At 52.1% G+C, this 23728-nt stretch overlaps 14 protein-coding genes across 14 annotated transcripts; 4 read left to right on the forward strand and 10 right to left on the reverse strand.

The window, feature by feature from the left end:
• Positions 1-605: 605 nt before the first annotated feature.
• On the forward strand, positions 606-1714 carry N7477_007183 (TBP-associated factor 8 family protein; the record flags this gene model as incomplete). The annotated part of the gene is made up of 2 exons (XM_056968846.1): positions 606-867; positions 936-1714. The coding sequence occupies 2 exons, from the start codon at positions 606-608 to the stop codon at positions 1712-1714; spliced, it is 1041 nt and encodes a 346-aa protein (XP_056821642.1).
• Positions 1715-1892: 178 nt separating this feature from the next.
• On the reverse strand, positions 1893-2255 carry N7477_007184 (uncharacterized protein; the record flags this gene model as incomplete). Its single annotated transcript, XM_056968847.1, has 2 exons — positions 1893-1983; positions 2038-2255. The coding sequence occupies 2 exons, from the start codon at positions 2253-2255 to the stop codon at positions 1893-1895; spliced, it is 309 nt and encodes a 102-aa protein (XP_056821643.1).
• A 253-nt stretch (positions 2256-2508) lies between these two features.
• Positions 2509-3913, forward strand: N7477_007185 (putative Rad51 family DNA repair protein; the record flags this gene model as incomplete). Its single annotated transcript, XM_056968848.1, has 2 exons — positions 2509-2568; positions 2624-3913. The coding sequence occupies 2 exons, from the start codon at positions 2509-2511 to the stop codon at positions 3911-3913; spliced, it is 1350 nt and encodes a 449-aa protein (XP_056821644.1).
• Positions 3914-3954: 41 nt separating this feature from the next.
• N7477_007186 (threonine/serine dehydratase) lies at positions 3955-5121 on the reverse strand (the record flags this gene model as incomplete). Its single annotated transcript, XM_056968849.1, has 2 exons — positions 3955-4724; positions 4788-5121. The coding sequence occupies 2 exons, from the start codon at positions 5119-5121 to the stop codon at positions 3955-3957; spliced, it is 1104 nt and encodes a 367-aa protein (XP_056821645.1).
• A 297-nt stretch (positions 5122-5418) lies between these two features.
• On the reverse strand, positions 5419-6609 carry N7477_007187 (Ketol-acid reductoisomerase; the record flags this gene model as incomplete). The annotated part of the gene is made up of 3 exons (XM_056968850.1): positions 5419-5946; positions 6006-6488; positions 6547-6609. The coding sequence occupies 3 exons, from the start codon at positions 6607-6609 to the stop codon at positions 5419-5421; spliced, it is 1074 nt and encodes a 357-aa protein (XP_056821646.1).
• A 689-nt stretch (positions 6610-7298) lies between these two features.
• Positions 7299-9662, forward strand: N7477_007188 (isochorismatase family protein family; the record flags this gene model as incomplete). Its single annotated transcript, XM_056968851.1, has 1 exon — positions 7299-9662. The coding sequence occupies one exon, from the start codon at positions 7299-7301 to the stop codon at positions 9660-9662; it is 2364 nt and encodes a 787-aa protein (XP_056821647.1).
• Positions 9663-9851: 189 nt separating this feature from the next.
• Positions 9852-10670, reverse strand: N7477_007189 (rhamnogalacturonan acetylesterase RgaE; the record flags this gene model as incomplete). Its single annotated transcript, XM_056968852.1, has 3 exons — positions 9852-10081; positions 10200-10495; positions 10558-10670. 3 exons carry the CDS (start codon positions 10668-10670, stop codon positions 9852-9854), a joined length of 639 nt encoding a protein of 212 aa, XP_056821648.1.
• A 639-nt stretch (positions 10671-11309) lies between these two features.
• On the reverse strand, positions 11310-12214 carry N7477_007190 (enoyl-CoA hydratase/isomerase family protein; the record flags this gene model as incomplete). The annotated part of the gene is made up of 3 exons (XM_056968853.1): positions 11310-11765; positions 11797-12043; positions 12102-12214. 3 exons carry the CDS (start codon positions 12212-12214, stop codon positions 11310-11312), a joined length of 816 nt encoding a protein of 271 aa, XP_056821649.1.
• Positions 12215-12694: 480 nt separating this feature from the next.
• N7477_007191 (Hsp20/alpha crystallin family protein) lies at positions 12695-13183 on the reverse strand (the record flags this gene model as incomplete). The annotated part of the gene is made up of 1 exon (XM_056968854.1): positions 12695-13183. One exon carries the CDS (start codon positions 13181-13183, stop codon positions 12695-12697), a length of 489 nt encoding a protein of 162 aa, XP_056821650.1.
• Positions 13184-14084: 901 nt separating this feature from the next.
• Positions 14085-14445, reverse strand: tfb5 (TFIIH complex subunit TFB5; the record flags this gene model as incomplete). Its single annotated transcript, XM_056968855.1, has 3 exons — positions 14085-14132; positions 14212-14363; positions 14427-14445. The coding sequence occupies 3 exons, from the start codon at positions 14443-14445 to the stop codon at positions 14085-14087; spliced, it is 219 nt and encodes a 72-aa protein (XP_056821651.1).
• Positions 14446-14647: 202 nt separating this feature from the next.
• N7477_007193 (putative MFS multidrug transporter) lies at positions 14648-16877 on the reverse strand (the record flags this gene model as incomplete). The annotated part of the gene is made up of 6 exons (XM_056968856.1): positions 14648-15191; positions 15241-15602; positions 15646-15801; positions 15858-16181; positions 16238-16355; positions 16663-16877. 6 exons carry the CDS (start codon positions 16875-16877, stop codon positions 14648-14650), a joined length of 1719 nt encoding a protein of 572 aa, XP_056821652.1.
• Positions 16878-17885: 1008 nt separating this feature from the next.
• On the reverse strand, positions 17886-19325 carry N7477_007194 (isopenicillin N synthase family dioxygenase; the record flags this gene model as incomplete). Its single annotated transcript, XM_056968857.1, has 4 exons — positions 17886-18623; positions 18682-18750; positions 18802-19122; positions 19227-19325. Coding segments are annotated over 4 exons (1227 nt in total), but the record flags the coding sequence as incomplete, so codon positions are not given.
• Positions 19326-21499: 2174 nt separating this feature from the next.
• On the forward strand, positions 21500-21860 carry N7477_007195 (uncharacterized protein; the record flags this gene model as incomplete). Its single annotated transcript, XM_056968858.1, has 3 exons — positions 21500-21599; positions 21645-21759; positions 21830-21860. The coding sequence occupies 3 exons, from the start codon at positions 21500-21502 to the stop codon at positions 21858-21860; spliced, it is 246 nt and encodes an 81-aa protein (XP_056821654.1).
• A 631-nt stretch (positions 21861-22491) lies between these two features.
• On the reverse strand, positions 22492-23297 carry N7477_007196 (LipA and NB-ARC domain protein; the record flags this gene model as incomplete). The annotated part of the gene is made up of 2 exons (XM_056968859.1): positions 22492-22943; positions 23021-23297. The coding sequence occupies 2 exons, from the start codon at positions 23295-23297 to the stop codon at positions 22492-22494; spliced, it is 729 nt and encodes a 242-aa protein (XP_056821655.1).
• Positions 23298-23728: the final 431 nt, after the last annotated feature.

Consider the following 23728-nt stretch of genomic DNA (forward strand, 5'->3'; position numbering starts at 1 on the left):
CAGGTCCAGGACGAGACCACGGCGGAGCATCTGCAATGAAGTCTCGAGTCAGTGTGTCATTCCATGGGCGAGAACAGGGAGCGACAAGCCCGATCGGGACGACCCGGACTGTCAAGGGACGGATCACATACGCCGGTGATAGGGGGAATAGCGGCGGCCATTGTATCGAACAGACCGTGTCAATCGGCGCTCGACAAGACAGTGATTGGGATGTAGCCAGAAATGAACCTGCCTGACGTGGTGGGGGTAATGGCAGAGAGGAGAGAAGGGAGTATCGGAGGTGAGGTGGACGGACGTCGAAGTTGAAGCTTTCGGGCGGACTAAGCGAGCCTCCGGATTGGTCGATGGCTGCAACATTAGTACTATAGAGGCTCGATAGAATGTAGAATGGAAGATGACGATGCGACCTAGACAAGTTCAAAGGGCGTAAGACATTATTTACTCTTTGATCTCTCAAGCCCCTCGCCTTTTCTCGCTTTCTTGTCTTGAACTGAATGGCTGATGGCGAACGACTGCGTCCTCAGGCACCAATACACCATCACGTGACACCCAGGCTATCCGACAACAGTTGGAGCTTTCTCCGCCCAATGCTTCGATCAACCATCATGGCCATGGCGTCGGGCCCAGTGAAGCGCCCCTCCTCCACGCTGGATTTCCACAATAGCAAGCGCCCGAAGAACTACTATCACCACCACCACCGTTTGCAGGAGCCAGTCACGCTTCCCCCATTCACCGAGCCTGCTGTCCAGGATGACGCCAATATCGACCACATGATGAATCGCTCGATCGGGCAGGCCCTGAGACATGAAGGATTTGAGATGGCCGATCCTGCGGCTTTGTCGAGCTTGCGCAGCTCCGCAGAGGAGTGTATGTGCCTGCCCAGTACCAGGAGAGGAGCTGCGGGTGTTGAGCTTTGACACTGACCTGCCATTCAGATCTCTTTAAAATATCTACATATGTGCGCCAATCGATGATGGCATCTCGCCGTATTCAGCCTATTCCGCATGATATCGAGCACGCGCTCATTCGCTGCCGCGTCTCCCTTGACGATCTTCTTCCCTCCCTCAAATCAACCCGACCCGTAGCACCCACCCCGATTCTCCCTCCATCTCCTCCACCCGAGGATGAGGTCACTCGCAAACTTCCATTCTTGAACGCATTAAAGGGCGCTGAGGGCCTGACGAACCGTTCCTACGTCCCCAAGCACTTCCCCGACTTCCCAAGCAAACACACCTACTCTACTACAGCGGTCTTCACAGAAAGAGAGAGCGACCCGCGCCAGATTCGAGAACGGGCTGCCGAAGATGGACGACATGGTGAAGAGGCGTTGCGAAAGCTGGCGAGCGCCGCGTTCCGCGATAATCCGACAAGCGCGAGCGGCAAGGACAAGAAGCTCTGGGGTCGACGAATGGAAAGCATGGAGACTATGTTTGAGAAAACGGTCAAGGGACTTGCGAAGAGATTGCCAAAGAACCCGCTCGCCTCCGCATCTGAGCCGATGGGCTTCGGATTGAGTTCGTCGATGGATCTCGATCTAGGGCCAGCCGATGGATACGGGAAGGCGCGGTCCAAGATATCGTGGAATATTGAAATGGGCCCTATTGTGAATTGCGAGCGAGATCTATGGCGGCGCACGACCGCGAGCGGACAGGGAGAAGAGAAGACGTCCAAGCCATCCACTAGTATCGAGCTTACGGATGGTGGTGGTTTCTAGAGGCACACGAGGAGATTGGCGTTTTCTTGGGTTTCAGGAGCTGGCGCTTGGTGTTTTGATCGGACTTTTTGAGGAGATACCCCATAGCAGTCGCAGCATAGTTTCAACATGATAATTTTCCTAAAACTCCACCCAATGCAAATACTGTATCACCATGCCACATTTCCTTCTCTTTACTTCACGATGTCGTGCCCGAGGACTGCAATTTGTTTGCCTCTTGTCCGAGTCGTTCCCACGATGTCGTTTCTACCGTTAATCCGCCGGCGCAGCTTGTTGAGAGTAGGTCAGTACCGGACACCCGAGATCGTATTGGATAGACTCACCGTCGAAACAAGCGCACCACCGGCTTGCACGTAATCACGCCCGGTTGTGGAATCTCTCCGGATGGCGGATTGCAGCAGTACTGCATCATCTCGAGGAGCGCGCATTCTTTGAGGTTGATCTCTGGGCCTTTGCGACGCTTGTCTTGGAAATTGCGCTGGGTGATGTTGACATGATCGGACAGGGTCTCTGCGGAGAAAACGGGGACGAGAGGGGCCATGCTGATCAAAGAGAAGGGGGCTCCGTTGCATAGATTTGGAGCTTGGTTGGGGCGAGCAGAGTTGAAGTGGGCCGAGTTCCGCGGAGGTCGAGTCTCCGTTTCCGAACTACTTTACGTGACTGTTCTTCGTCCTACTCTCCGCATTTGCATTCGCATTCGCCCATTCAATGCGCTGAATGTGCACATCTCAATTGTATCACTCAACTGGTCTGAGTAATGCATGATCCATGACGTTCCAGTTTTATCGCCCGTCATGGCCGCCAGCTTAGGCGCAACGTCGTTGGCTGATGTGCACCACCAAGGTTTAAATGAGGTACTTGACTGTATACCCTGTCTCTTTCTTCAATAGACCACAGCTAATAGTTAAGTTATTACGCGACCTGGCAAACGTCTATCCGGTACACGCGGAAGAAGAGGTGCAGCTTCTAGGCGTCCCAGTTCTTGACGCGCTACTGGAAGTTTTCATGCAGAGAGCAACGGGGTTGTGGGTTGATCCAACTCATCAGCAACTGTCGCGAGAACAGATCCTTACCGAAGATGAAGAGATGCTTCTTCTGGGCGACGAGGCAGAAGACGTGGGCGAACCCGGCGAAGGTCCAGCGACTGGTGAACTGGGTTCTAATGTCTTGTTCACGCACTCCAATCGAAGCAAAAGGCTCAGCCCTGTTGTGGAGATCGCGAGTAGCTTGTCAGCTTCTGGGAAATCCCAGTTGCTCTACTATTTGATCGCGCTTGCCATCTTGCCGCGTTCGTTCGGCGAGAGCTCCGTCGGAGGGCACGAGGCAGCCGTCGTCTTGATCGATGCCGATGACCGGTTCGACGCTGAGGTATTGCAAATTGTGGCCCGAGGGATCTTCAGGGAAGCAAAAGGCTCCAAAGACCTCTCTGACTCAAATGGAGCCAATGAAGCACAAGCTCTACCCGACGATGAGCTCGAAACAGTGATCAGCTCTGCACTGCAACACGTTCATGTATTTCGCCCACAGTCATCCTCGGCTCTACTAGCCACTTTATGCGGATTAAATGCCTATCTTTTTGATCTCTCGCGCCATCACTCGGCCTCTCGTCCGTTGCAGATGATTGCCATTGACAGTGTCACAGCATTCTTCTGGCAAGATCGACTGCGTGACGAGGTTGCGCGCACCGAGGAAATTGGGCGCCTTCGAGCAGAGATTGATCAAGAGCGTGAACAGAAGCAAAGCTTCTATCTTTCTGACTTGTATTCCCAAATAGTCACCGAATTGAAACGACTGCAAGGTCAATTCGGCTGCACCGTTGTTTATACCGCAACGGTCTCTGGCGGTCGACCCACAGTCAAGAGCAGCCATTCTGCTCCCGGCCCTTATGACCGGTGTCCATCTCGAACACCGTCACTTCGTCCTGCTCTTCCTGCACCGTGGGGAATATTTCCCACCCTTCGCCTTGTCGTACATCGTGATCTAGTGCGCTCATTCCCACCCGCAATAAGTGCACATGATGCTAGACAGGATGCACCCAAGCGTCAAGACGTTCTGCGACAGGGCAAATTCTCCGCTTGGGTCAATTCATGGGGTCGCGAAGAATGGCCTCGGCTAGTAGCGGACAGCCTTGATGCTCTCAATGGCGGATGTTTCTCTTTTTACGTACGCGAGACTGGGATGAAGATACCCCCCATCTGATGATGTGAACGTCTATGATCTGTCGATGTACAAAATATAACCTAGGTGAACAGCTTACTGATGGCCTCCACGGTGGTGTTGCCTCCGCTGAAGACGAGTGCCACGTCCCACCCTTTCTCGCCACCCTCTTGCTCGACACGTCGTCGAAGATCCTCGTCGAAAAGACAAGCTGCTAGTCCAACCACTGCACTTGGCTCCACCACAAGCTTCATCCGCTCCAAGACCAGACGCATAGCAGCCTTGATCTGCTCTTCTGTGACGGCAAAGACTCCTTCGACCTTGCGTTTGTCTGAAATCACCTCCCAATTCAAGACTCCCACTGGTGTGCGCAGACCATCCGCAATCGTCAGAGTCGACACAGATTCCACACGCTGGCCGGCTTGTAACCCACGACGACAGTCGTCTGCTCCCTCGAAGCTGGGCTCTGCCCCGAATACCTTGGTCTGGGGCTTATCAGCGAAATAAGTTGCTACACCTGCATTGAGACCACCGCCGCCGATAGGTGTGATCACTGCATCCAGAATTCCCGAGCTACGCTCAGCATACTGTTCCTCCAGCTCCAGGGCAGTTGTTCCCTGCCCACAGATAACATCAAAATAATCATATGGAGGCACCAATATTGCGTTTGTCGCAGCCTGAATTTGTGCAACCACAGCCTCTCTCTCAACACTTGTAGATCCACTGAAGATGACCGCTGCGCCGTGCGACTTGGTGCCGGAAATCTTGGACGGGGTACTAATCTCCGGCATCACGATGTAGGCCGGAATGTTGAGGGTTGACGCAGCGAGAGCGAGGGCTTGCGCATGGTTACCTATCGAGCGACGTATCAGTCCCTGTAAATTGCAAAATTTGCGTAGGAGGGTCCATCAGATACCAGAGCTATGTGTGATCACCCCGCGCCGTTTGACCTCTTCCTCCCCGCGCTCCTCCACCAGCCGAAGAATAGCATGAAATGCACCGCGGGCCTTAAAGGCGCCAATCCGCTGCAAGTTTTCGCATTTAAAATAGAATCGGAACTTGGGATGGGCGGGTGTCTGGCCCTCGAATGGTGTGCCTACTAGAGCATCGGGGGACTGCGGGGTGGAGGCGGTAGTGTCTAGGGTTTTGCAGGTCAGCAACGGCGTGCGGTGGACATACGGCTGGATCAGCTTGTATGCGGCTCGGACGGCGTCAGGCGTCAGGGACTGCGCCGTTTTGTCCGATGCCATGATGCAGGGTTGGGAAGGTGACAAACCGATAACACTGGAGACAAGACGGGGGTCCTTTCTACCCCGGACTCTTCTCCGCCGGAGAAAGACCGATGATGATTTTGGCACAGTCGACAGTGAAGATGCTACGATGAGTTCTACGAAACTTTGAGAAAAAGAAAAGTCATAAAGGAACGATGAAACGGCATAAACAAGCCGGAGGTGACATTTCTTATACCCGATGCCCAAAAACAGATTTTTCATAGTACATCATAACGTTTTGTCCAAACCCTCCCTGACGGGTATCACAATATTAATTTACTTCTGGTTCTCGGGGCGGAGAGAGCGGACGGCCTTGCCAGCACGCCAGATCTCGAGATCACGGATCTCCTGCATCTCCTTCTCGTACTTCTCACGGTAATCCTTCTGGCTATTGTAGTCGAGAGAGCGCTGGGTCTCAGTGCCGTCACGGACGCTGTCGTAGAGCTCGTTGAAGAGGGGCTTCAGGTTGTCCTTGAAGCGGCTGGACCAGTCGATGGCACCGCGGCGGGCGGTGGTGGAGCAGGCAGCGTACATCCAGTCCATACCATTGCTACCAATGAGGGGGTACAGGGACTGAGTAGCCTCCTCCACAGTCTCGTTGAAGGCCTCGGAGGGGGAGTGACCACGCTCGCGGAGAACCTCGTACTGGGCGAGGAACATTCCGTGGATACCGCCCATCAGGCAGCCACGCTCACCGTAGAGGTCGGAGTAGACCTCCTTCTCAAAGGTGGTCTCGTAGAGGTAGCCGGAGCCGACGGCAACACCCATAGCAATAGCCTTCTCCTTAGCCTGGCCGGTGACGTCCTGGAAGACGGCGATGGAGGAGTTGATACCGCGGCCCTCACGGTAGAGAGAGAACGGACGGTACGGCCGGAGCCCTTGGGGGCAACGAGAATGACGTCAATGTCGGTGGGAACGTCGACCTTGGTGAGGTCCTTGAAGACGGGAGAGAAGCCGTGGGAGAAGTAGAGAGTCTTGCCCTTGGTGAGGAGAGGCTTAATGGCGGGCCAGGTCTCCGACTGGGCGGCATCGGAGAGGAGGTTCATGATGATGGTACCCTTCTCGATGGCAGAGTTGACATCGAACAGGTTCTTGCCGGGAACCCAGCCATCCTGGATGGCCTCCTTCCAGGAAGCTCCATCCTTGCGGACACCCACGATCACGTTCAGACCCTGGTCACGGAGGTTGAGACCCTGGCCGTGACCCTGGGAGCCGTAGCCGATGAGGGCCAGGGTGTCGTTCTTGAAGAACTCGTGGAGCTTCTCACGGGGCCAATCGGCACGCTCGTAGACATCCTCCTTGACACCGGCGAAGTCAATGGTCTTGACTCCACGGACGGGAGCGACCTGGGCGACACGGGGGGACGACCTTGGCCAGAGAAGGCCGGGGGAGGGCGGCAGTGACGACGGAGCGAGGGGCGGCCACGCGGGCCATGCGGAAGGCACGGGGGATGGTACGGGAAGCCATTGTGAAGGATTTGAGTGGAGAGTGGAATGAGAAAGAGAAAAACAGAAGGGGGCAGAGGAGGAATGGGAAGGTTTTAAGTTGGAAATTCCAAAGGTGGGCGAAGCTCCGAGTGCGGTGACTCTTTTGCGGGACTTCGGAGTTGGACCTGACCTCCGCGGTGAAGAGTGGCAATTGGCCCTTCTCATTGGCGACACCCGTCTCTCCACTGCCCCAGAACATCCATTGCCTGCACAACGGACCCCCCTTCGATCTCCCCGGAAGCAGAGCAGGACTCCGTACGAAGTCACTGGCAAATGCTCGTGACCCCTCGATGACTCTGACTCTGGAGTGTTGAGGGTTTTTGTTTCTCTTCCACTTTTTTTTTAAGTCTAGCTTGCCGATCACCAGTCTAAGCCACCAACCCCCATATTCACATTCTGGGGTCTGATGGCTGGCCCAGACCAAATAGCGGCCCGAGTGACCCGATTTGATGGGAAACACTCTCGTGGCGCGCCTCTGTCCCAAACAGTGACTATTAATAATTTTTAGGGCCTCAGGGGAGTGACAGTGACCTTTTTGTCAGACAGTCAGATGGTCAGACGGTGAAACAAACATTAGTGCCTCAGGTGTCTGTCTCCGCTCTCTGCGCGCCCCCTCCTCAAAACCCCACGTCAACAAAGCCATGCAATGATCATTACCATGTCGCAATAATGAGCTCCTTCGCATTCGGGAGTCTGCCCAAAATCAAGACCCGCAAGGCACTTCTACTGCTTGACTTTCAGAACGACTTTGTCCGTTCGTCCGGCGCACTCCATGTCCCTAATACAGCCGACATCCTAGAGATTCTACCACCACTGGCCGCTGCCTTTCGTCGTGCCGGGGATGTAGTGTGGGTGCGCTCGCAGTATGAATCCCCACAGTTGCTTGCCGACTGGAACTCTGGGGATCGGGTTGTTTTGGACAGAGAGCCACCTAAGCAGAGGAGTGCCCCCGCCTCCGACGTGATTGAGGCGTCATCCGATCGCGATCCGCCCGAGCCTGTCGATGCAGAGGCATTTCTTTCGACGAGATTGGTGAAATGTTGTGAGGCACGGACGCCCGGATTCCAGTTCCCAGCACCCGTTCTCGCCGCCATCGATGCCGAGCGAGACACCGTACTGGACAAGACGAGTTACTCGGCTTTGGAATCCGAGGGGTTGGTGCTATCATTTCGCCAGCGCTTTGTGACCGACCTTTATCTCTGCGGCTCTCTGTCCAACATTTCCGTGTATGCCACTGCCTTGGATGCGGTGCGCAATGGCTTCTCGGTAACTCTGATCGAAGACTGTCTGGGCTACCGTGACTTCCAGCGCCATCAAGAGGCAATGCGTCGCATGGCAGATGTCCTGGGCGCAACCGGTAGCACTGCCCAGGAACTTGCTCAAGAGCTCGATTGGGACGAGAACGACGCCATCGCCCGGGGCACCACCCCTGCGCCCCAACACTCGGCTGTCTCGGCGGGTATCGAAAGCATCATCGATAGTTTAGGCGTCAGGGCCGATGACTCGATCCTCGAAGAGACCTCCGATCAGGGCGATGGCAGCCTTGCGAATTTCGTATCGCAGACCCAGGCCCAGCGGGCTGCGGCAGATGGAAAGAAGCATGTCCGGACTCGAGTGCGCCGCCCTAAACGTCGTGAACGAACTCCCGACCCGGAATTCAATAACAACGCCATTGGAGAAGGTGATTCCCGCCTCATTCCGGATGTTGAACTGCCTACTGACGCATTTCAGCGCATCCGGGCCGAGGTCTCTTGGCAGAAGATGTATCATCTTTCAGGACAGGTGCCTCGCCTGGTGGCGGTGCAGGGACATATTCAGCCTAACGGCGCGGTTCCGATTTACCGACATCCCGCAGATGAAGCCCCTCCACTCGATTCATTCACCCCGACTGTTAACGAAGTACGCCTGGCAGTAGAGGCGATTCTGGGTCATTCATTAAATCACGCACTTATTCAACTCTACCGTGATGGACAGGACAACATCTCCGAACATTCCGACAAAACCCTCGACATCGTTCGAGGCTCTTTCATTTGCAACGTTAGCCTTGGCGCTCAGCGTGTCATGGTTCTCCGGACCAAATCTTCTGCACGTGAACCCAAGGGAGAGGCCGACTCTGGGCGCACTATCCAACGTGTTGTACTTCCTCATCGATCGCTCTTCGTCCTAGGTGAGAAAACCAACATGCGATGGCTACATGGCATTCGGCCGGACAAGCGTTCCAATTCTATCAAATCACCGGATGAGTTAGCCTTTGGTGGTGAACGCATCTCACTGACTTTTCGCAATATTGGAACCTTCCTCGACCCGGCTTCCAACACTATCTGGGGGCAAGGGGCCGTGGGAAAAACCTTGGACCGAGCTCAACCTGTAGTCTACGGTGATTCCACCGAGACTGAACGACTGATCCGCTCATTTGGGCAGGAAAATCGTGCAAGCGAATTTGACTGGGAGGCAGTCTACGGCGGTGGGTTCGACGTCGTAAATTTCGTCACCGCATCTCCATCAAGGCTGGTCCTTAGTGGAGATCAAGTGGCCGACTTACGGGTTCTTTCGGCTCTCGGAGAGAGTGGGATTCGATACGAGGTTGTCGAAAGCCATCAACTGGACTTCTCCAATAAGAAATTCACCAGTCGTCCGCTCTACATTGATCCCCATGGGGCGGCTGTTGCCGGCTCCTTGACCATTTTGACATATTTGGTGGAACACCCCGCTGAAACGACCCGTCCCGGCGTTGATCCTTTACGAGGCGGGGAACACGTATCATGGATTGAAGACTTGCTTGCCTGTTGGCGCGAACGTCGTTCTGAGAACAGAGCCCTTGAACATGGACTGGAATATTGTGAGCGGACCCTGGAAGGACAACATTATCTCGGAGGCGCGACTTTCAGCCTCGACGATTGCTTGCTGTGGCCTGTTCTGCGTGAAATGGTGCAAATCCAAGGAGCATTTGATGCTCGATATGTCAATTTGAATCAGTACTACCAGCGAGTCGAGAAACGAAGCATCACGAGGAACATTCTGCAGACCCGCTGATATTGCCCTCATCTAGCGATTGATACCCTGTGCCTATTATACTACTACCTCTGAACATATGATGAGACCCTACGAAATCTAATCACCTTGAGCCAATTTTTCATGAATAAACAACCACCTTGCATTGTAGATACTAATGAGCGCTTACCAGGGACTAGCCTATGTATATCTCACTCGACACACATCCCCTTACAGACACTCGCCTAGGAAAGTGGTGGTGTTCAAAGCGCTTTCTAGGGCGACTTCTCCGCAGACGACCGCCTTGAAAGATGACTGGGCCACCACCAGGGCGCCTTCAGCACTGGTGTGGGTATGATCCAGGGGGAAGTATCCATTGACGATGTCTGCCCCCAGGGTCTCCAAGATATTTGCGACATAGGCTCCGTGATCGACATAGGATACGCCCGCGGCCTCGGCGGCTAGTTTGGCATACTCGACGAACCGCGACGGAGTATAGGTGAAGGTCCCCGTCTCCCAAGGATTGTTGGGTGTCTGACAAGAGATGAGCACATGGGCCCCCCTTGGCCGTGAACATACTGGCTGCGTTCTCCAGATACGCTGGGAAGGTCAGCACGGTCTCGGAGACGCCATCGTAGACAGTACTGCAGGTCTCGCTCCCTGTGCCGGAGCAATCAGTCCGGCCGTTATCCGATGTTGACAGCGATCCGCCATCGTTGTGTCCGAATTCGATGATCATCCAGTCTCCTGACTGCACTTGTTCTGCAATTGTGTTGAATTCGGCCCTCGCGTGTATAAAAACCGGGCACTGCGGCCTGCCACGGCCTGGTTGGAGACCTCCAATGTCGTATAGGGAGCTACGTATTCGCCCCATCCTGATGGGTCAGCATTTGACAGTGTTTTGGGGTCGCCTTTGGATCCTATGTAGAGTGCATACCTGCAGTACCGGAGCCCGTACCACCTTTCGCCATCGTGGAATCTCCCGCCAGGTAGATAGTAGCACCCAGTTGCACTGGGAGCGAGAGCAGCGAGGAGTACAGTGGACTTCATTATTGTGGTGATATGGAAATAGCTTGATGTTGTAGCTCTCTGTTGATTAATATTCAAAATGTTGAACGCGACAAGAGACCGTTCAGGTAGACTCCCCGCACATAGGCCGCATATATATATATATATATATATGTATATACGCATATCTGGGCCGAACCCTTCACAGACCTGGCGTCATAGCTAACCTCCAGGGTCCCGAGGTCATCCTTTCTGCCAAGTCTCTAGGTCGTGGGGATTTGTGGAAAAACAGCCCTTTCTTGCTCCGGAGACTTGACAAACATCGCCTGTCGAGTCTCATCGCGCCTTCGGGTCAACGGAGACAGCGGTCATGCTGTGCAGCGACGATCACTTTGGACCCCGTGTTTCTGATTCATGGAACCTGAGTCTCTACCACCCATTCGGCGTGTTCTAGCCCCGAGCTCGGATTTTGTCCCCGGTATTAGCGAGATATTCCTGAAAAGCTGTGAAACGCTGCGAATTTTAAGACAGTGCGGTGGACTGCCGTGGTCAAACACGGATCAATTACCGAGATCGTAACGTAGTGGTGTAAATTGGGGGAAATATGACCTTCCCGCGGGGTTTGCTACTAAGAAAAGAAGTACAGGAACAGGCTCAGAAAATGACACGGACCGATCACCTCTACAGCTTCTCGAACGTCGGAATACGCTTCTGTAACCCGGAGAGTAGTGCCGTCGACACATCCTTGGTTTGCAGGGCAGCACTATTCCACACCCCCACGTAGCGCAGACCGTCCTGCACGGAGTGGTCGCGCGAGAAATTCAAAACCTCCTTGGTACCCTGAACTGCGACCGGGCTCTTGGATGCAATAAAAGTGGCCATCTTCAAGGCTGCTGTGATGGTGGCTTGACGATTCTCATGCACAGCACTCACGAAGCCTACGCGTAGGGCCTCCTCGGCTCCGAATATGCGCGCAGTCAGCGCGACCTCCTTCACCCAGCTAGAACTACCAACCACCTTGGGCAGCCGGCTCAAGGTGCCAAGGTCTGCTGCCAGTCCAATATCGACTTCCTTCACCGAGAAGCGCACGTCCTTCGAGCAGAGACGCACATCGGCCGCGGTCGATGAGATCGATGGCTAGCCCGAATGAGAATCCGTGCATGGCGACCACGACAGGCTTCTCGCAGCGCTCGACAGCGGAAATACAATCCTGCATCTCGGCCACATGGCGACGCATTTGAGCGGCTTTCCGGGCAGGGTCAATGTCGGTGCCTTCGGATAGCAGGCCCTCGGACGCAGCCTTGACATCCAGGCCGGTAGTAAATGCCTTCTCTCCGGCTCCACTGAGAACGATGGCCCGGACAGATGAATCTTCAGAGAGTCGATTGAAGATTTGACCCAATTCGAGCCACATGCTGCCACAAATGGGTTAGTGACGCGCCTGGAGAGCTCGGAAAGCTCAGAGACACTTACGCTTCGAAGAAGGCGTTCATCTTGTCCGCTCGGTTGATCTCCACATGAGCGACATATTTATGCTCAGCCGGGAACTCGACGGTGAAGTGCTTGAAGGAGTAGGCGTGCGACATGGTTGGAGAAGCGTAGAGTTGGGGTGAGGATGGATGTGTATCTATGGTTGAAGAGGCGATGCCTCGGCAAGTCAATCACTTGGCGCAAAGAGACCACTCGGATAGTTCCGCGTCTATGATGGATTCTTGTGTCCACACGTCACGCACTGTTTTACTTTTGAAAGAATGTAATCATTGAAATGAATGCGCTGGAGGTAGATGAAGTTCTAGGCAGAGTTGATGCATCGTCATATTTCGGCTTCCGCTTACTTCACATGCCTCGGCTCAGATAAGCCGCGATAAGAGGTTAGATACGCTACTCAGCTCGATGATCGAGAGTCAGGCTTGACTATGGCTACACGTGCGATGGAGAGATTTTCTGAAAATTGGATTAAATTATCTGAACTAATTAGAGGTAGGATGAGAAGGCGTAAGAAAGAGATAAACAAAGCAAAGTCATGTGTCTCGTTTCAAGGGGCGCACGTCGATCACAACCCGCGTTTACTGCACGGTGATCTTCTTGGCGGGAGAAGCAGTAGCCTTGGGCACTGTAACAGACAGGATACCGTTCTTCAAGTTGGCCTTGACTGCATCCTGGTCCACACGAGTGGGGAAGGAGAAGGTACGCTGGAACTCGCCGGTGGCGCGCTCGCTGGCCCAGAAGCGATACTGCGACTTGGCATCGCGGTTTTGCTCAGTACCTTCGCCATCGGTCTCCGTCGGGGATTCGGTGTGATACTCGCGCTCGGTGCGACCCTTCACAGTGAGAGTTTGGGAGTCGGTGAACTCAATGTCGATGTCCTTCTGCGCGATGCCGGGCAACTCGCCATCCAGGTGATAAGCCTCACCGGTTTCGCGGACATCGAAACGAGGTGAGAAGGAGCGTAAAGAAGGCTGGCGACTGGTACGGTGGCTGTCGTAATCGTCCAGCAAACGGAATAGCGGGGACAGGTCGCCCGAAGAAGGGAAGCTTGTGCGGAACACAGACATGATGGATATTGATGTCAAATGAGACAAGTGGTGGTCAAAAGATGTTGACGTCGAGACTTTGTAGCTTTGTGATGAGTAGAGTAGATGGAGAGAACAAGTCGTGAAGAGGCAGGTGCTGGGCTTATATATGTTGACATCTGCAAGCTGCCACAGGGCGCTATATTTATAGTCAGCTCATTGTGACAGTTGGGAGCATATTCCAGCTTCCTGTTGCTGCGTGCTATAGCAGGAAGATAGGTGTTGATGCTGGATGATGCCAGATGACGCTGGAAGACGTTGGAAGCTGGTTGATGCAGGTCGCATTTTCCAGGTGCGCGAAGGAAGTTTCTCCGCGTTTCTACCGATCACGTGATGTCCTTTATCCGGAGCTGTACTGTCACACACTGTGTGCTGCATACGTGGGGATGTATGAGACCGAATTCTACGAACAAAAGGTACGGGTGATGGAACATTCGGTTCAATTCCCTTGGCTTGTGTTGCATGAAATCCGAGCACCTCACAAGGACATACTTCATGTCCATGGTAGTTGACCTTAGTTTATCCAAATTTGACCAGCTCCATTATCATCATTCCTGTCCTGCCACAAAGCAATCCAGCATATGTGATCCGTCATCAGATAAGTGAATTAGTAGAAATATGTCAGCAGAAAACCCCCGCGGCGAATTATCTGTTCGAGCGCCCTCTTGAATGCTGAAGACCGCTGGCACGATGGCTGACGGGGGAGGCCTTCGTATCGTTGTTTTGAATACGCGACGATCAAGAGCTGACGGTATCAGGAAACCGGAGGTATGACCCAGTAGAGCACTGCCTCATCAAGATGGGGAAAGTATCGTTGGTTGAGGATTCACCACGGATTTGGTGGCTGGGGGGGCACGGGATGTCAAGATTCAGAATCATAATCTCACTCAGATTCAGACTCGTCAAGCTGCATGATCTTCTCATCTAAGTCCTGTCTTTTGGTCAGTATCTCGTTCATCTACAACGGATTCGAGAAGCGGAGCAATTCGGAGAACTTCACCACAACATACCTGATCCAGTCGTGCCTTCAAGCCTTGAAGCTGACTCTCTTTGATGACAAGATGATTTTCGTCGTCCAGGTCCTCCACGATGTAGTCATGCCGTTCCTCGTCGTACTTGAGAATCATGGATTTGATCGAGGGATCACATTCGATGAGCAGACCTAGTCATACGACGGATATCTTAGCTTCCATGGGATCAAGGGCGTATGCACAGATAAGCTTACCTCGAACGGCACGCGGCATTATGAGAGTGTTGTGCTTGGGCTGGAAAGATGTTCGTGGGATGTGAAAGAAGAGAGATGTGAGCTGTCGCATGAGAAGATGACGACGGCTAGGCATCAAGGCAGACTTGAGTTAGGTAATCATTTTTCTTATCTATCGGACGAGCCTTCGGGCCTTGATGTTTTGTCTCTCTTTTTTATATCACATAGAGAATCTTGCTTAATCATGATTCCTCATCCGAAACAAGGGTATCTTGTCTCTTGTCGTCTACCCCCGGGCGCCATCCAGTTCCCGCCTGAAATGCCATGGCTGCTAGGGCTAGCGCACTACCTGCCAGGAACAGCATGCGGGTTGCATATTCGTAGCTCTGGATGGCGACCAGCCGCTCGAGGCCGCTCAAAGTCAGTACGGTGGCTGGGCTACCCAGCAAAGTACGCACCAGTTCCGGCCGAGGGGACAGCCCGTGCCGGGAAAAGCCTGTTTCCAAGGAACTTTTGAGCACCCGAGCGAAGAATCCGCCCCCAATGGCCGACCCGAAACTCCCTGCAAAACCTCGAGACATTGCCACCAGTGAAGTCACGATATAATGCGACTCGGGGTTGGTGAGGTGTAGCACGTGAGACAAAGTATAGTTCATCAGAGACCCAGCAAACAGGCCGTCTAGAAAAGTGACCAACATGTATAGCACCGCGGAGGAGGTTGGCGTAGAGAGAAAAGCGAGGGCCGCAGTGGCCGTGGCAAAAAGGAAGAATATAATCAAACAGGAGCTATATCTCACGTTAATTTGCTACCGAGATTCAGTGCATGGAAACTCACATGTAGTAGCTGTTGGCTTTGCGTATGTGCAGCCATCCGACAAGCAGGCCGCCCGTTCCGAAGCCAGCATTGGTTGGCACTAGAAGAAGCCCAGCTGATGCAGGGGACCAGCCTCGCACAGCAATCGCATATACGGGGGTGAAAAAGAGGATGGCCCAGCGGGCCATCATCATGCCCAGGGCCGCAACACATGTCATCAATACGCTGCGATTCCGCAAGAGTCGCACGGGAATGACAGGCTCACTGGTCCACTTTGATTCAATGATAAGAAAGAAACCAAATATCGCTATAGAGAGTGGAATAGGCCAAAGAGGAATTTGGGGCGAGGCCAGACTGGAAAGCATGAGAACGACCGAGAGTGTCTATCGAGTCAGCGAGATCGAGAAAACTGCTGGATCCCCTTACCAATGTTAAAGACCCCGCATAGTCGACTCTGGCAAGACCGGCCAGCCAGGAACTTCCTGGTGAAGCGCCACGATCATTTGAAGAAGTCGGAAGAGCCAAAAAGAGCAGAGGGCCCAACACCAGTGCCGCAGGAGCCTGGATCCAAAATAGGAAGCGCTAGAAAAGAATGATGGTCAGCTTATAATTCATGCAGAACACATTATGAGCTTTACCCATCCGACTCTCGGTGTTAACAGGCCTGCAAGAACAGCACCTGAAGCTACACCCGTCGTGTAACCAGCGTTGATGAGGCCAATAAACAAGCCTCGTCGTTTTGGGCTTGCCAAATCGAGAACCAAGATGATGGCTGCGCTCATCAGCCCGCCGCTAGCAACGCCCGTAATGACTCGACCGAGAAGAAAGACTGCTAAAGTCGGAGCAGCTGCAGTGACGAACAGGCCTGCGGCTAAAAGGAAGCCTGAGAAGAGAACATAGAGACGCGGGGTGAAGATCCCCGAGAGTCGTCCTGATAATGGCGTAACGCTGGACATTGCGATCTTCAAGGTGTCAGTATCGATTTATGAGCTTTTTGACACAATGCTTCGATTCATACCATGTAAGCTGATGTGAACCAAGTCGCTTCTGCGAAGGCATCCAGGTCGGCTGCGATGTAGGATTGGGCAGTGGTCATCATTGACATGTTGGTCGCTATCAGAAACCCACTCAGTTCACTGTCATCGAACATAGCAACAAAAGCAGCCTACTCTGAATAAAGATCAAGAGCCCCATGGAGGTGATAATCCCCAATCCTCGGGGAAAGCTCACACTGGTTCTTAGATCAGGACTGGTTGCCGCAATGAGCGGAGTATGCTCGGATGGCAAGGCTCGTCTTTCCACCATTGTTGAAAGGTATATCTGGATAACGAGCTAGAAGCAAATCGTCCATTGACTTGTAGGGAAGAAGTGGAGGGAGAAGCTGGAACCTGGAAGCGACCGGGGTTGCATTTCTAAGCATCGCGCGTTGATAGCGATAAGCACCCACGGGGCGTTGGGGTGTCTCCGCAGTGGAGAGCTCCATGGTCAGTGGCAACAAACATGGGGAACGCCGGGAGGTAGCTAATTTGAAGAAAGTCCATTCCGTTGCGATCCGCGGACAGTGTTGTCGTCGGGAAGAACACAGCTAGTGTTCTTTTGATAGGGACGTACCCCGTGAAGGAGGCTAGCATAAGGATCATGCCCAAATCTCCAACCATGCGTACGGTTTCTTCCTGAAGATCGAACCGCTGACTTCCCTACGTTCGAGGAACATGGACGGCCCAGAACTATTGTCGAACCGGTTCCATCCCCAGGAAAAATCGTCTATCCAAAAGGGTTGAAACCTTGGCATCAATAGGTCCAACCTATTCGAATGCATCTAGCAGAATCTTCTCTTGACCGATGCACACAAGCGGTAAATTGATCACACCAAGGGCAAGCCATTCCAGTTGAGCTTCCCATTCCGCCCAGGTCCAAAAGGCCGAGGTGTAAGAGACTTACTATGAGTTGTATCAGCAAGTAAATCAGGACCCACGCAGAGTGAATGAGTTAGCCATATCGAAGCAGTATTTGCCAAGGAACTGTACTCGAGCCAAGGATTGGCGTGTCAAGGCGATGAAGTGTTGAGGGTGCCTGGATCAGGCGGCTCCTAATGAACCATTCGATATCGACATGAGTGATACCGGTGAGATACCGAGTTGTCGAGTGCTTGTTTATGCATTGTATTGTGGAGCGAAGTGTGATTTCAGCGTACTCTGACGGGAGTGTGCTAATTGATCTCTATGCAACAGAACTGTGCCATTGTGCGCACATCGGACCCAGCAATGATCGTAGCCGTGGCTGTTGCCAAAATCAAACTATAGATTGTAGTGATATCGATTAAATAGATCTGGCATGAAATGATTCAGCGACAGTCGCGTGATGAGGCTGTAGAGGCCATCGCTCGACTGGGCCGCAGCCGTTATCAGGCAAGACCAGAGCATCGCTTTGGTCTATCGCACGCCGTGGATATGAGATTTGACCAGATGAAGTCTAATAGAGAAGTGAAGAGAACCGCGGAGAAGTGAAGAATACAAATTGTGATGTAGGTCGGAAAGTTACGGTCGCGCCCTCGTGCCTATGAGAGACGTGAAAGTTACACATCTCAGAGCCCGCACCGTCGGTACACGCACTGCATCTATCTGATCATACATGTGTAAGAGACAGACATGACTGAGAGAGAGAGTTCAATGCGCAATATAGCCTCTTTGGCCCTTGAGAGCCTCGCACAACACCTCTGGATAATATCGCTGTCCGACATCTTGATGGCTCGTCACACGGGCAATCAACGTAGCTTCCCCAATGTTCGTTCGAAACATTTCGTTAAATGTGGTTTCGGCATCCGATTTGACTTTTTCATCCTTCACTAGCTCTCGGATATGGGGTGGAATAACCAGTGAAATGTTCTCCGCAGAGAGATCCGGGCTGACCCCTTGGAATACCGGGAAAGAAAACCGCGGGCCAAGAGGGTTTCCTTCAGCATCCACAAAGTGCTCTTCCCGTAAGTTTACACGATGAGTAGTCGCCGTACAAATTCCTCCTGTCAATGCTTCAAGAGCACGGCCGATGTTGATCACCACTGTGTTAGGAATTGGAGCCGCAGGAATCCAATTTCCGGCTTTGTTTTGTACCTCAAGGCCATGATGAGATGTCGCTTGTAAAAGGAAAGTCAGAAAGCCAGAGTCTTTATGAGCACCGACGCCCTGGAAGCCAGCGGCATCGTCACCAGAAGATGGTGGAAGGGGATACTTGATTAGCTTTAACTTGTGCTGCCCTGGATCATCGAAGGCTTGATCAAAAGCCGTTGGCGGAAGATCTAGGGCTTCTGCGGTAAGGGCTGTAAAAGAAGCGGCCATTTTGCTTGCTTCAGCGATATAGTCCTCAATAGCTTTGCGGAAGCCTGGGATTGCATTTTCATCGGGCCACTAGACAAGAATGTAAGCGATAAAGACAGCGACGGGAACCGGCAAGCCAAGCACGTACCTGGTTAGGGCCGTAAATATTTCTATACAGTGGCTCATCTTTTCCAGGCGCGGGCAGTTCGGTTGCGAACTAAGCTGGGATAAGTAGGAGTTGAAGATCGGGCTCAAGTCCAAGACCTACATCAAATTGCTCCCGGTAATCCTTCTTAAGTGCAGTGATCTCTGCCCCCAGTCTTGAGTAGCCGAGAAAGTGCGGGCTGTTGACCATCTCAATCTCTAGTTTCTTCTCCAAGGGGAGGTCAAAAAGTTTCATCGCTTTTTCCAAGAACACATGCTGTACCCTGAGTGAGATAGGCGGGTTCTCAAGGTAGAAAAATCCGACATTGATGAGCGCTTCTCGAAGATGGATCAGAAAACCCGACTTGGTCGACGACATCAATGCTTGGTTAAAGTCAAGAACGGGAATGGAACTAAAAGCGGCGGGATAAGATGCCGGCCCCGACTGGTGTCGTTAGTGACATTCTCGGCTCTAGATTTCGTCTGCACGAGAGTGCCCTCCCCACGGGGTGACTAAGTACCATTTTTGATGTATAATCGAATCCCAACCCGTGGCTGAGACAAGTTCGGTGTGACATCGTAGTGGTGGCCACCACCAAGAAACAAATTTGCTTGCACGTTAGACGAACCCACGAAAAGCTCCGCCGAACTATCGAAGAGTGGTTAGATTTGTCAAATTCAATTCGAACTCGGTAGCGAGATATCGAACCGGTAACTGATTTGGTCCGCAACTGCGGTCGGTCTGCCACTAAGAAAGATCAAGTACTAAGTAGCTGGAATGATCTCGTTGACGAGACGAGTGGTATATGCGAAGACCACGAACGAAGACCACGTATGTATCTCTTCAACCATGAACCAGGGACTATCCAATTCAGGATCCGGGTTTGGTAGGTGACGATCTCGTTGCAAGGCCGGCACCCCTTCGAAGGCGCTGACAGCTAGTACCAAAAAGCCCGACTAATCCAATAAGGCCACTATTTCGGTGAGAATGGCCCTACTAGTCCGTTTGAGAGCGGTGCATCCGCGAAATGAGGCCGGCGATTGAAAGCCACAGAGCTGCGGAGGGGATTGCCTCCGTATTCCGGACGCTGGATATTCAACACGTTCGCGTCCCCGCTCCCTCATCACTGCGGGGTATCGGACATGCTTTGGCAACTTTATGTACTTCAGAACCTGCCAGCACATAATAACCACCAAATATACCGAAATACGCCGCGTGAGCACTCCGGCTCCTCAGAAAAAGCCACGACAGATCTGGGGGACAAGGTCACGTTTGGCCTTTCTATTCCGCCTGTTCTGAACCCCTTCGGACCGTGAAGGGAAAATATGGTCGAAAGAAACCTTCCTAGTTCTGATGATTGAAGATTGAATGTTGGACAAAACTCCAAGGCGGGGAACTACGGGCGCGGCCGAATCCGAGGCTATATTATTGCTTTCCATAGAATATGGAAGTCACGCAGTCCTCACGAGATTGGAGACGATTTATTGAAGCTCCCATGCTTAGCTTAATTGCTAGAAATAAGGGAAATGTGATTCTCAGGGTAATCATATTGTGTCGATCGTCGAATATACCTAGACGACCAAACTCAGAAAATACACATTAGATGAGGCCCTATTAATTCATGTGGTAATGGATTGATCATGAGTATCACCGCAGTCAAAGATGCTTCAAAGGGAACATTGCAGAATGATCAAGTGGAAGGTATGATCAAGAGTTCGCCTAAAGAAGTGCTTGGAAGATGCATTGGAAAGAGTTAGAGAACAACACGCTCGTGCCCAGTCCAAATGGAAAGGGTTACTTTCTTGTCCGCTCGTGTCCAAGAATGAGATAATCTCAGAGGACGTAAGGAAATTCACAAATTGATAAGAGATATGAGAACCAAGAACGGTAGTAGATGCAAGTCTACTTTCAATGACACAGTGCAAGTCATCTTCTGATGTCATTCTGAATCTTTTTAGGCATATGGCTGATAAGAGAAAATCGTCACTGAGGCTTTGGCATTTCATGTTCCAATGTCTCCTTGTTTCCAATCTGCTCTTGCACTGATTTGCCATATTTCTAAGACAGGTCTTATTTCTCTTGGTATAAAGCGAAGCCCGTTGGCAACAAAGGGAACGAATCTAACAAATACACTGACCATCAATGGATTGATGTAGGCTGCTCGGAGCCCCTAAATCTTACTCGGGGTACAAAGAGTTGGAAAGACCCGACATAGGATATATTGAGGGTCCATGCTAGACACGCGCGCATTTGGGAAACCTCGCTTATCCGAAGGACAGTTTGTCGCCCGAGTAATGAGCTTGTTGCCCTATCAAAACGTGGATGTAGTCTGAGCAGCTATCTGTAGAAATGGAATTGGGGACCCATCACCCGTGACTCTTGCCTTACTGCCTTACTGCCTTGCTGCCTTGCTGCCTTGCTGCCTTGCTGCCTTGACATTCTTCGTGCCCGTATTTTCAGGCCCAAGATCCGAGTCATGAGGATATGACATCACTCACACAACCCACTTGATCATCTCCACCAATAGCTTAGCCATTGTACTGTACTCTCGATCAGATCGGCGTCGATGACCTCAGATCCCGCTGTTCTAGTGGCCCTCAACTAGCCATAGAAGCAAAAAGGTGGAGAGCTTGGAGGCAAATCACTATCCTGAATTGAGCTGAGCGCAGTAATGACGATATTAAGGGCAAACCACCCAGTTGGTGATGTAGGTGATGTTGACGCTCCCTATAAAGAAGAAACTTCTCCCCCCCTCCCCAAATCAAACTTGATCATACCTCAAGGAACATTTAAATTTTTAAAATAAATTTCCGTCTACATCATGGATAAGCTTTCTGGTCTCGCTTCCAAGCTCGGTGGCAGCAAGGGCGCAAGCTCGAGCTCGAATCAGTCTTCTGGACAGGAAGACTACGTCGACAAGGGTCAGTCATTTTACTACTTTAAATGATTGTCTAATACTTCCTTAGGTCTCGATTCTGCCGAGAGTAAGCTCAGTGGCGGCAAGGTCGACCCTGCCAAGATGCGCTCCGCGAACGAGAAAATCACGGATACAGGCCGCGAGCAGTTTGAAAAGACTACTGGGTAAGATTACCCGTGATAATACCCGCGATAATCGCCGCGCCTCTTTAAACTGACTGCCATTTCCTTGTAGCAAGAACGTTCCGGACAAAGTTTCCAGCTAGGCTGCTTTAATTTGCACAGCAGGTTAGGGATGCGGTTGATGGAATACCTGTGATCATATTGAGACAATATACCATTGAGGGAATTACCGATTTAGATTCTCTTGAAGTTGCACACAATTGCAATACCTAAGACTTGACATATGTATAATGTATGATTTGCTAGTAAGGAGGTACTTTAGAATCGCTGCAAATGTGACAAGAGCCCTCCAAACCCGGAGCCCGGCTAGCGACCCGTAATCATATTTTGCATCCGACAGATTTGAAGCTGAGCGCCAATACGCTGCGTCGCCGTCGGTGCATGGGCTTCTCTATTAGAAGCTAGCGCTCGATCAGAGTATTTCTCGGCGGGCTCATACTCTTTCATAGCGATGTGCAAATTTCCTATCATCTCCAATATAGCCTGGGTTTCTGGATTATTGGGCCCTTTGCGTTGTTCAGTCTAATTGAGATATCGAAGAAGCCAGGGCAAAGCCTCAGAAGGCGGATTGGCGGCACCATAGTATTGAGGTCTTTGTGAAGCATACATCACACCGATATTGCCCACAATGTCCATGGTCAAGGCATGATCAGGCCCGAGAGACTCTTCCGAAGTTGCAAGAGCCCGACGCAGTGTTTCAGAAGCTAGCATGTGCTACTGAGCTCTTGTCAATCCTCGGCCGTGTAGTGAGAGAGCTCGGATTGTCAAAGGATATCCGCGGCCAAGAGCATCAAGTAGCTCCTGATGTACACCGGGCAGCATTTCTAGTGCTTGCTGTAGGTCTGGCTGCAAGGAAATAGACAGGTAAACAGAGCTCTCCGTGTGATTGTAAATCACATACTCAAGAGTATCTAGGGCCGCTGCGAAAATTCGGACATGGTTGTCACCGAGTAAGCGCTTGAGGCTCTCTGTGAGGTTTTGAGCCGTCACAACTGCGTTTTCCCGAGGGCTGAGACAGTTGTATGCCATACCGAGGCGACGTCTAGTGTCCAACGTATCAAAGTGCTCCTCTCCGATGTTCATCTGTTGGCGGGCGAGCACATTTGCACAAACCGACTCAGATTCTTGATACTTGCCTTGCTGGCATAGATCTCTGCCATGAGGCTCTCAGTCTTCATTGATAGGGCATGGCTGGCCCCCAGAACGCGCTGGACATTATCTGTCACCCACTGGCACCACTAACTTGCTTTATTGACATAGCCAGACTCCAGCTCAATCTCCGCCACGTCGTACCCGAAGGAGAGAGTACGGACATGGTCCGCACCTAGTGCACGCAGGTGCTCTTGGAAGATCTCATAATCGATTTTCCGTGCCTCGTCCCATTTACCACAATTTTTAGGTCTTGCCGATTGGATGGACTGTGGGTCGTTATCCACGCGATCAAAAATAGCTCCAACTCTTTCCTCGGGGGCAGCCGACCTGCCCGGAGGCGAGAAGGGTCTGCTACTATTTGAATGCATTCGCGGAGGCACTGGAGGAGGAGTCTGTCCACTTGCTGGGTGTGACTTTGGTAATGGTATGAAACCGTGTTCAGACAAAAGGGCCTGGTCGACCAGCTGTTGAGATTTCCCTTAATGAGGCGGTACATGGGACCTCGTGAACCGACCTTGCACATTTGTGAGTGATCTGCATCGAGTTTCAGTTGAGTCACACGAAGACCCGACAAGCCAAGAACGGCCGATTCTTCGTTGACAATCAGCTATTCGAGTTAGAATCTGTAGAGTCATTTCCTTCTTGCCGGGGCCACTAAGTCACCTACATGGCTGATGGACGCCGGCACCTCCAAGCTGCACCTCCTTCCCTTCCGGTGCGCATCGTCACGACAAACCTTCTAAAAAGTGCATCTTAGCGGAAAGTTCGACACACCGCAAAGGGACTGCCGGCTGCGATG

The sequence above is a fragment of the Penicillium maclennaniae genome, assembly GCF_028827695.1.
Source record: "Penicillium maclennaniae strain IBT 15551 chromosome Unknown utg000006l:1.0-2513246.0:1.0-2515036.0, whole genome shotgun sequence".
In the NCBI taxonomy this organism is placed as follows: Eukaryota; Fungi; Ascomycota; class Eurotiomycetes; order Eurotiales; family Aspergillaceae; genus Penicillium; species Penicillium maclennaniae.